The 10,043-nt window shown below is 41.5% G+C and overlaps 1 protein-coding gene across 2 annotated transcripts; it reads left to right on the top strand.

The window, feature by feature from the left end:
• Positions 1 to 944: 944 nt before the first annotated feature.
• On the top strand, positions 945 to 7,400 carry CUNH9orf40 (chromosome unknown C9orf40 homolog). 2 transcript variants are annotated; one of them, XM_017543241.2, is made up of 3 exons: positions 945 to 1,778; positions 1,889 to 2,046; positions 5,772 to 7,400. In XM_017543241.2, exons 1-3 carry the CDS (start codon positions 1,347 to 1,349, stop codon positions 5,857 to 5,859), a joined length of 678 nt encoding a protein of 225 aa, XP_017398730.1. In that variant the 5' UTR covers positions 945 to 1,346; the 3' UTR covers positions 5,860 to 7,400. The 2 variants fall into 2 exon arrangements, with proteins under 2 accessions (XP_017398730.1, XP_017398732.1); XM_017543243.2 differs by lacking the exon at positions 1,889 to 2,046 and having other exon boundaries at positions 969 to 1,778; positions 5,772 to 7,392.
• Positions 7,401 to 10,043: the final 2,643 nt, after the last annotated feature.

Here is a 10,043-nt window from a genome sequence, read left to right as displayed (position 1 = left end):
AGCCATGATGGCACCACTGCACTCCTGCCTCAGCTACCAAGAGAGACACTGTCTCAAAAATAAAAATAATAATAATAAAATAGTAAATATACTGCGGTTGTCTCCACCTCACTTCACTTGACACTATTTTGCTGTAATGGTCTTGGAATCTTGATCAGACCACCGCCCAGAGTAAGCAGGGAACTCAGGCTTCCAACCTAATTTAAGAGCCCAACAATTTTAGGTTTCAGCTGGAAAGGACAGGAGCTGTGCCTCAGGCTTGGTTCTTGCCAACTACCCAGCTATTTTGGATGAGCTGCACATCTTGTCTATAACTTCCTCCGTAAAGTTTTTAATCAAGAGATCTTCCAGGAATGTGGTGCCTGCTTCACCTTCCACAGCAGCTGTGCAAAACATACACTTCGATGTGTGCGTGTGTGTGTTTTACGTTAGCTTTTGCTACTTAGCCTGGACTCCCCTTCAGTCATTTGAATAATTACCTATTGTAAAGTCTTTTAAACACTAGTTTATTGAGAGTTTGTATTCTTTTCTTTTTTTGGGACGGAGTCTCACTCTGTCGCCCAGGCTGGAGTGTAGTGGTGCTATCTTGGCTCACTGCAGGCTCCCCCTCCCGGGCTCAACTGAATCTTCCTCCTCAGCCTCCCAAGTAGCTGAGACCACAGAGTCAGGCCACCAAGACTGGCCTAATTTTCGTGTAGAGACGAGGTCTTGCTATGTTGCTCAGAATAGTCTGGAACTCTATTATCTTTGTCTTAATCTCATGGAGGCGCACCCCCGTCCTCACTGACTGGAGTAGGGAAATACACATTTTAAAGGACTTAAATTTCCTATAGAAGTGTCTAGAACGTACCGCGCTATGCCGAACGTAGTAGTAAGATCACCGCCACGCCCTTGAGGAAACAAGGTCACGCCCCTCTGCGGGCCACTAGATCGGGTCTTTAAGCCCGCCGCCGCCTTCCCGCCTACCTCCGGGCGCGCACTTCCGGTCGCGAGGGCGCTCGGGAGCGCGCCCCGCGAGCCTCCACCAACCAGCGGCTCCGCCTGGCAGGAGAGAGTGCGCGCGCGCACGTTGTGCGCAGGTTCGAATCTCCGCCGCTTCGCGGTTGCTTCTCAACGTCCGGGCAGTATCTCTGCAGCTGCAAGGGCTGCGCGCGCGAGCTGCCTCCCGGCCGAAGCCCCAACCCTAGCCGGAGCACGAGCTGCCCCGCCCCCTCCAGCGTCCTGTCGCCTCCTCGCCCGACTTCGGCCTGTCCCTCCCTCACGCGCTCAGTCCTCGCTCTTCGCCCCCACAGCTATCGGCGATCGGTCTCCCGCGCCTGGCGGGCTCCGCCCGAGCCTCTGGGCCCATGGCCAAGCGGCGTGCGGCCGAGCCGGTGACGTTCCACGTGCCTTGGAAGCGGCTCCTGCTCTGCGACTTCCCTGAGCAGCCGCCGCCACCGCCTCTCTGGATCCGGCCGCCCGGGGCCGCGCATCCTGGGCAGCCCCTCGGCGTACCGGAACAGCACCGAAAGCGCAAAATCGACGCAGGGACCATGGCAGAGCCCTCAGCATCGCCCAGCAAGCGCCGCGACAGCGGGGACAACAGCGCCCCGGGCGGCCTGGAGCAAGAGGACCGAGGCCTGGAGACCGGCGAGCCACCGCAGCTGCTGCCGCCGCCGCCTGTGCGGCGGGGGCCAGGGGAGGAGCTCCAGGGCGCCCGGCCCCCGAGGGGCGGTGGCGACGACGGGGCGGGGCGCGCAGGGCCCCCGCGGGGAGACTGGGGGGTCGCACCCCGCCAGGTAGGGGCTGGGGTCAGGTGGGCTGAGGGGCTAAGGGGCTCGCCTTTTCTCCCCACACTCAAAGCGCCCCGGGTCCCACTCATGACTTGAATTGGTTAAGACGCCTGCAGAGGCGAAAAGAAAAGGTCACCGCTCCGGGAGAGGACGCCGACCCCCAGGAGACACGCCCCGGGATTCCGAGGGGCAGAAAGCACTGGGCTGCTCTAGCGGGAAACGGACCGTGGTCGGGAGCAGTAGAAGTGGCCTTGCGGCGTCAGCGCCGCGCTCTGTAAGAGGGAAACGGGACCGTGGGTCGTGGCAGGCTGTGAGCTTGGTGAGGACGCTGACCGTGAAGAGATAGGTTCAGCCGAACGACAAACGACAGTCAAAGGAGTAGCGGGCCTTCGTGGGTTTAACGATGATTAGAATTCGGGATAGAATTCTTTTTCTAGAGAGAGAGAGAAGTGTGGTAGCCGTCGATTAATAGGACGTCCAACAGGCTGGTACAGCTCTTCTGGACAAAAGAGTGGACCTTCATAACTTGGGCAAAGCTTTTTTTAACTCATAGTGTTATCTGATCCTAGGCAAAAGTATTGTTGAAAACTAATTTGGTGGCGGGGCATGGTGTCTCACGCCTGTAACACCAGCACTTTGGGGAGGCCACGGCGGGCGGATCACCTGAGGTCGGGAGTTGGAGACCAGCCTAGCCAACAGGGTGAAACCCCAGTCTCTACTAAAAATACAAAATTACCTGGGTGTGGTGGTGCATGCCTGTAATCGCAGCTATTCGGGAGGCTGAGGCATGATAATCGCCTTAACCTGGGAGGGGGAGGTTGCAGTGAGCTGAGATAGGGCCACTGTACTCCAGCCTGGGCAACAAAGACTCTCTCTCAAAAAAAAGAAAAAATTAATTTGGGCCTTAAGGTAAGGTGTATATGAGAATCATTGGAGGGTTCCTGTTCAAGAAATGAGCCTGCCTCATCTCTGCACCTAAGAATCCTGAGAAGATCTAGGCATGCCTCGATTTGTATAGATCTCTGCTGCCCAGCCTTTAGCCAGTAAGAACACTTGAAACGTGACTAGTTCAAATGGAAATTTGCTCTAAGTATAAAATATACACGGAATTTCGTGGATTTAATAAGAAATACAGGAAAATAAAATAGCTCAAAATTTTAAATAGATTACACATGAAATAACTTGGATATATTGAAGAAAATATATTAAAATTAATACCAGAAGTTTCTTTTACTTTTAAAATTTTAAATTATGTTTTTGGAGCATTGTATATTATTGGACAGCTTTGGTCTAGACTTAGGTATTCATAGTGGTTTTTCACAGTCCTGAAATGACTTACCAGGGGACTTGGGAGACGAAGAACCAAGTACAGGTTTCTCAGAATTCCCCAAATTCTCTTCAGCTACTATCTGATAGCATCCACCCAAAGTTTTTTGTTTTTTTGTTTTTTAAAATTTTCTTAAGTATCTTATGTCAGAGTTTTCAAATGCGTTTCCAAAAAAATAAATGAAAGTTCTTAGACATGACTTGTTCTTGTGAAAAATCCAATAAAACAATGAGAGTTTTATAGTTGAGATTTTTTTTTTTTGGCCTATGATTGAAACATGAGCCTTATTTAAACTTTTTCTTCAGATCGCTCTCAGATATTTAAAATCAACTGAAAATGGATAGTCTTCTAAACCTATTGGATATGGAGATTAGGGGCTGTGTAGTTTGAAAACTTTTCGAAAGCTCTTCAGAGCGTTTTTAGTACTGCACCCATGCATAGGCTTGTCTTTCCTACCAGAATACACTGACTATGGTATGCCACACAGTTGATAAGAGGGAAATATGGAAATGACAGTAGGCAAAGGGTGAGAGTTCTCTAGTAGTCTGACACAATGATGCTTGCTTAGAGTCTTAGACTCAACTGTCTTCTCCCACAGCACTGACTAGATCTGGTAGCTCTCTACTTCCTATAGTCGCTGCAAGGACATGACACAGAAAAAGGTTGGCTCCAGGGATTCCTTCTTCACCACAGCTAGTCCCCCTGTCTCTTGTTTTGTTTTGTTTTTTAAAGGGTCTTGAGGGGTTTTCCTCCTATGCCCAGGCTGGAGTGCAGTGACATGATCTTGGGTCACTGCAGCCTTAGCCTCCTGAGTAGTTGGGACTATAGGCACACACTACCACGCTGGACTGTTTTTTTTTTTTTTTTTTTTTTTTTTTTTTTTTTTTTTTTTTTTTTTTTTTTTTTTTTAGATTTGTTCTGGAACCACTTCTCTGGCAAACATGCTCTCCAGCTTCCATTTTTCCTTTCTGTCTCCAAAGACACAGGCTTTTTGTTTTAAGGATTTTATATCAGATTACCAAGTGAAAATTGAATATAACAAAAACAGAGAAGTAAACAGTTCAATACAATAAATGCCTGGTTTCTTTTGTGCTCAGAATAGGGCTTATGTCCCAGCCCTCACGTTTGGGACCTCATTTAGGAAATACTACCTCAAATACCTTTTTTCTACATTGAGGATGCAATCTAGGCAGAATAATGTTACATCATTTCTATCCTGGAACTTCAGGGCATTTCCTAAGTTGTTTCAGATGTTTTTTGACTAGAGAAATAAAATCAGGTATTCATTAAATATTCATGTTTTTTTCTTTTGAAATAGAGATGGGGTTTCACCATATTGGTCAGGCTGGTCTCGAACTCCTGACCTCAGGTGATCCACCTGCCTCGGCCTCCCAAAGTGCTGGGATTACAAGCATGAGCCACCATGCCCAGCCTCATGTATTTTTTTCATGTTAGTGTTACTATACAGATTCATTGCTCTGTCAGTGTTGTCTCTTACTGTTAGTTTTTGTTTGTTTTGTTTAATAAATTGAGACAGAGTCTTGCTGTGTTGCTAGGGCTGGTCTCAAACTTGGGGGCTCAATCAATCTTTCTGCCTCCCAAAGTGCTGGGATTACAGAAGTAATCATGCCCAGCCACTGTTAGATATTCTTAATGGAAAGTAAGCAGAAGTGTTCTACTAAGGAGACAGTGATTAATAATCATAGGCTTATTGGAATATAATACCTAGTAATATTAGCAATTACTATGCTAAGCCTTAATTTTTAAAAGTTCTCCATTTTATCGATGAGGTCAAGATCAGAGTTAGTGGGTGGTGGAGTTATCTTGCAAAGCCAGGTCTGTCTGGTGGCAAAGTTTGTGCCCTTAGTCACTAGGTTTTACTAACATAATTAAAAGACCTTTTTTTGGTCTATGTTTATAAGTGGATAATTTGTACAGTAGATTTTTCAAAAGGCAGAGAACTAGAACCTCGTTTTTAATCACATTTTCTTATTAAAGTGAAATTTTTCTTTGACTTATTACGTGTTTATTCCAATATTAAAAATTACCCCAAAACTTAATTATTTAAGGCTCAGCATTGAAGACAATGAACTTCCTAATGAGACTTTCTTACTGACCCGTGTGTCCAGCACACTAGCCACTAGGTCATGTGGCTATTGAGCATTGATTTTTTTTTAATCTTTAATAAAATGATGATCAGTTTAAGATTTTCTTGCTATTCATCTTGTTTATAGCCTAATACTTTTTGGAAGGTTTCAAAATATTTTGGCCTATGTAAAGTAAATCTCTTAAAACACTGAACCTTAAGAACAAGACCAAAAGTAAATTATAAGGAGTGTGTGTGTGTTTGTATTTTTAAATTTTTATTTTCCTAACTAAAAGATTAAAAATTTTAAGACTGTTTTTAGATAATTTTCTTTCGGTGAAAAATGGGAGAAAATTGTGGAAAATTCCTTTAAATTTAAATACTTTCACAAATCATAAATATTTAAATGCACAGATTTGAGTACATGAAGTACTTATATGAAACAAAATTAAAAATTTGTATTTGTTAAAAATACAAAATAGACTACAAAATCTTATATGTTTGCTTTTCAAACAAATTTGTTTTCTGAAAAAAAGTTAATTTTTTCTAAGCTACTTTCATCTCTCTTTTTTCTTTTTCTCTAAAGCACAATGAAGAATTTTGGCAGTATAATACCTTCCAGTACTGGAGGAATCCTTTGCCACCTATTGATCTGGCAGACATTGAAGATTTAAATGAAGACACCCTGACAGAAGCAACACTTCAGGGCAAGAATGAAGGGTCTGAGGTTGACATGGAGTCCTGACGTAAGGAGCTAAAGCAGTAGGATTGGCTGATTTGAGGAGATGTCTCTAAATTAATTCATGTATTCTTAAGGGAAAAGTTATTTTCCATACTTGAAGTTATATTTCCAAACCTGAGAAATAAAGAAAGACTGTTCTGACAATAAATACCTACAATTACTACTGAACCTCTTAATAGGGATTTGTCAAGGATAGAGTACAGTTGTAGAGGAAGTATTTTATGTATGCATTCTTAGAGAAAAAAGCTTTGTTTAAATGTTAGAATTGAAGGTACTGATGAAAATAAATTCTAGCAGTTTTAAAAATAGGTGGGAAACACTCCAATATTCCTCCTATCTGTACCAAAAAGTTTATTTGTAGTACATAAAATCAGTATTGTTTTATAATAACTGTTGTTAATAAAGTACTTTCTAATACATTCTGTTGACTCTGTTCGTTGAACAAATAGCTGACTTGAACATCTATGCAAACTTAAGATGGGGGATTGTTTTAAAAGCTATTTTAAAAGAGCTTTTTAAATGTTAAGTAGTGAGAATTTCAGCTTGGGTAGCATGTTTGCATAACTTCCAATATTTGATGTTTGTTAAGCTCTACTATGGGCGACTGAAGATTGATAAAGAACAGTGAAAACTGAGTCGATGCCTGCTTCCCTCTCTTTTCCCAGGATTAGAGGAAAGAAATGTGTTATATGATCAGCTTCTTGGTTTTGAATTGTTTCAAGGCATGGTTTTATTCCTTATTACTTTAGACCTGTAGTTCTCAACACTGACAGCACTTTAAAAATCTTTGCCGGAGCCTCACTCTTCAGAGATTCTCAATTAATAGTTCTGAGGTGAGTCTTGGATATAACTATTTTTTTAAGCACCAGTCCTCTTTCCCTCCATCCCTCTAATGTGCAGACAGGGTTGAGAACCACTAGACTAATGGTTATTTTTCCTGTTTAAAGGAGATAACTAATTTGAGCTGAAGCAGTGCTTCTTAATTAGCTTTGTTTTTGTTTTCCTCTGTTGGTGGCTTTGTTACAACTGAATTATTGTGTTGTTATTACTATTTCATTGTTAAAGAAATAAAGTAATTGCAACTTGTGTTTGAGTTATGTGAGTATCAGTGAGTTAGTTAATTCACTTTTGTATTGCATCTAGAATGTTGGCTTTGTAATTGAATAACTGGTTCTTGTTTGTGTTTTTTGTTGTTGATTACATTAGATCCAAAATTCAAGAAAAGTGGTAAATGCCAATGAGAGGGAAAGAGAAAAACTTGACTTTTTGTGTGTACTGAGGAGTTGAAGAATGGGTTGACATTAATAAAAATGCTTTAGAACAGAAGACAAACTGTATAGCATTGTGGTCAGACATGGTTCAAAGTCTTGTACGCCACTTCCTACCTATGTAACTTTAAGCCAATTATTTTTCATCTCCAAGCTTCAGATTTCTCACCTGTAAAATGAGAAATAATAAACAGTATCTACCTCAGAGAGACTGTTTATTGTCAAGCAATGTTATAAGTACTTGCATCATCTTGTTTAATTCTGATAACCTTAAGGTAGGTTTAAAAAAATCATTAGGATAAAGATGCTTCCTATAATTAAAGTTTTTAACTGCCTCTAGAAGTTTCAGGATAGAAATTGGAATTGAAACTTTCAGCTTATGATATTTTCAACTTATGATGGGTTTATCAGGACATAACCCCATGGTTAGTAGTGAATTTGTATTGCTTTCACACTTCGGTAACGCCAAAAAATCCTGTCAAACCATCAGTCAGGGGCAATCTATATATAGAAGAGAGAAAGTTAAAATAATTCTGTCCTTTGAGGAAGTTGTTTACTAAGTAAACTTGAAGTAACAGCAAAATTTCATTGTGGGTAAATTGAGGTAAAATGTAGGCTTTTAGATGTTTTATAACCTTTCACCCCAATTCCCTAATGTAACATCTTAAATTACCACAGTACAATTATGAAAAATTAACATTGATAAAATTCTCTTATGCTATTATGAGGACATAGAATGGATATATGTCAAAAATTTAAAGTTATAAAATCTATGGATTTTATTCAACTTTTACCATTGTTCCATTCTTTTTCTAGCCCAGCATCCAATTCAGGTTCACATGTTATATTTAGTTATAATATCTTAGTTGTCTTTTAAAAAATTCAGAATTTCTTTGCTTTTCAAGATCTGGGTACTTTTTGAAGAGCACTGCTCAGGTATTTCATAGGATGGCCCTTGATTTTGGTTCATCTGATGTTTCTTAACAATATGCCTTCTTGGTAAGAACTCCATGTGAGTGATGTTCATATATCAGTGCATCATGTCAACAGGCACAAGAATGTCAGCTTGTCTCATCAGTAAGCATAACATTGATTACTTGGTTAAGATAGTGTCTACCAGATATCTCTTTTGTAAAGTTACTGTTTTCCCTTCTGTAATTAATTATTTCCTCCTGGGAAAATACTTTGAGAAAGTAAATATTCCATTTCTTACACTCTGCCGACAAATTTTAGGATTGATGAGTCTTGCCTTACTGCTCTGGCATATGTCAAATAGTAATTTTCTTTTTTTTTTTTTTTTTTTTTTTTTTTTTTTNTCCGTTTAGATAAATAGCTTACTTGGCCAGGCACGGTAACTCACGCCTGTAATCCCAGCACTTTGGGTGGCTGAGGTGGGCAGATCACAAGGTCAGGAGTTCGAGACCAGCCTGGCCAACATGGTGAAACCTCGTCTCTACTAAAAATATAAAAATTAGCCGGTGTGGTGCCAGGCACCTGTAATCCCAGCTACTCGGGATGCTGAGGCAGGAGAATTGCTTGAACCTGGGAGGCAGAGGTTATAGTGAGCCAAGATAGTTACTGCCCTCCAGCCTGGGTGACAGAGCAAGACTCTGTCTCGGGGGGTGGGGGGGAAGGAAAAATAGCTTACTTAAAAGGTATTTAGCTACCTAATAGATCTCTATAATGCTTTCTCTTCTTACCTCTTTTGGCTGATTACTCTCAAATCTTTTCATAGGATGATAATTTTGTAATATCCTTGTCTATAGGAGTATAGAAAGATACTATTCTTCTTGCTTGGTGATAAAAATGTTTGACTTTTCAGGGGTACATGTGCAGGATGTACACGTTTGTTACATAGGTAAACATGTCATAGGGGTTCGTTGTACAGAATATTTCATCACTCAGGTATTAAGCCTAGTATCCAGGAGCTGGAGGCTATTAACAAACTAATACAGGAACAGAAAACCAAACACCACATGTTCTTACTTATAAGTGGGAGCTAAATGATGAGAACACATGGATACAGAGGGGAACAACACACAGAGGTTTATTGAAGTGTAGGGGGTGGGAGGACGGAGAGAATCAGGAAAAATTTTCTATTTTTATCATGCCTTCTACATTAATTGGAATTCTGTAAAGCAGTCGTCCACAACCTTTCTGACGCCAGAGGCCAGTTCTATGGAAGACAATTTTTCCACAGACCTGGGGGTGGGGGATGGTTTTAGTATGATTCAAGTGTGTTATATTTATTGTGCCCTTTATTATTCTTATATTGTAATATATAATGAAACATACAGCTCACTATAACATAGAATCATTGGGAGCCCTGAGCTTGTTTTCCTGCAACTAGATGGTCCTGTTTTGGGGTGATGGGAGACAGTGGCAGATCATCAGGCATTAGATTTTCATAAGGAGCCTGCAACCTAGATCCGTTGCATGCACAGTTCACAATAGGGTTTGCAATCCTATGAGAATGTAATGCTGCTGCTAATCTAAATCTAAATCTATCGCCTGAGCTGAAGCAGAGCTCAGGCGATAATGGGAATGATGGAGAGCAGCTATAAATATGGATGAAGCTTTGCTCACTTGCCCACCACTCACCTCCTGCTGTGCAACCCAGTTCCTAACAGGCCATGGACTTGAAGTGGTCTGCAGCCCAGGGGCTGGGGACCCCTGCCGTAAAGCAAGAGCTTTCCTTTTACCCCATTTCTTTATTCAGGTATTTATTGATATCAATATAGACTAATGTGCAATAATTTATTCTGAGTTATCCATTGCTATCATTTTGTGACGCAGATCCCAGATTTAGCTGTAGGAGGCCCTTCAAGTTGACTGTTGTTTCTCCTTG

The sequence above is a fragment of the Cebus imitator genome, unplaced genomic scaffold (assembly GCF_001604975.1).
Source record: "Cebus imitator isolate Cc_AM_T3 unplaced genomic scaffold, Cebus_imitator-1.0 Scaffold150, whole genome shotgun sequence".
NCBI classification, from domain to species: Eukaryota; Metazoa; Chordata; class Mammalia; order Primates; family Cebidae; genus Cebus; species Cebus imitator.
Note: the sequence above shows the minus strand (reverse complement) of the source record. Positions and strands in the feature narration are given on the sequence as shown.

Coding starts and splice junctions, on each gene's coding strand:
- CUNH9orf40 (XM_017543241.2), top strand. CDS start 1,347: ATGGCCAAGCGGCGTGCGGCCGAGCCGGTGACGTTCCACGTGCCTTGG. Junction 1,779..1,888: donor GGGGGGTCGCACCCCGCCAG/GTAGGGGCTGGG, acceptor AGACGCCTGCAG/AGGCGAAAAGAAAAGGTCAC. Junction 2,047..5,771: donor CGGCGTCAGCGCCGCGCTCT/GTAAGAGGGAAA, acceptor TTTTCTCTAAAG/CACAATGAAGAATTTTGGCA.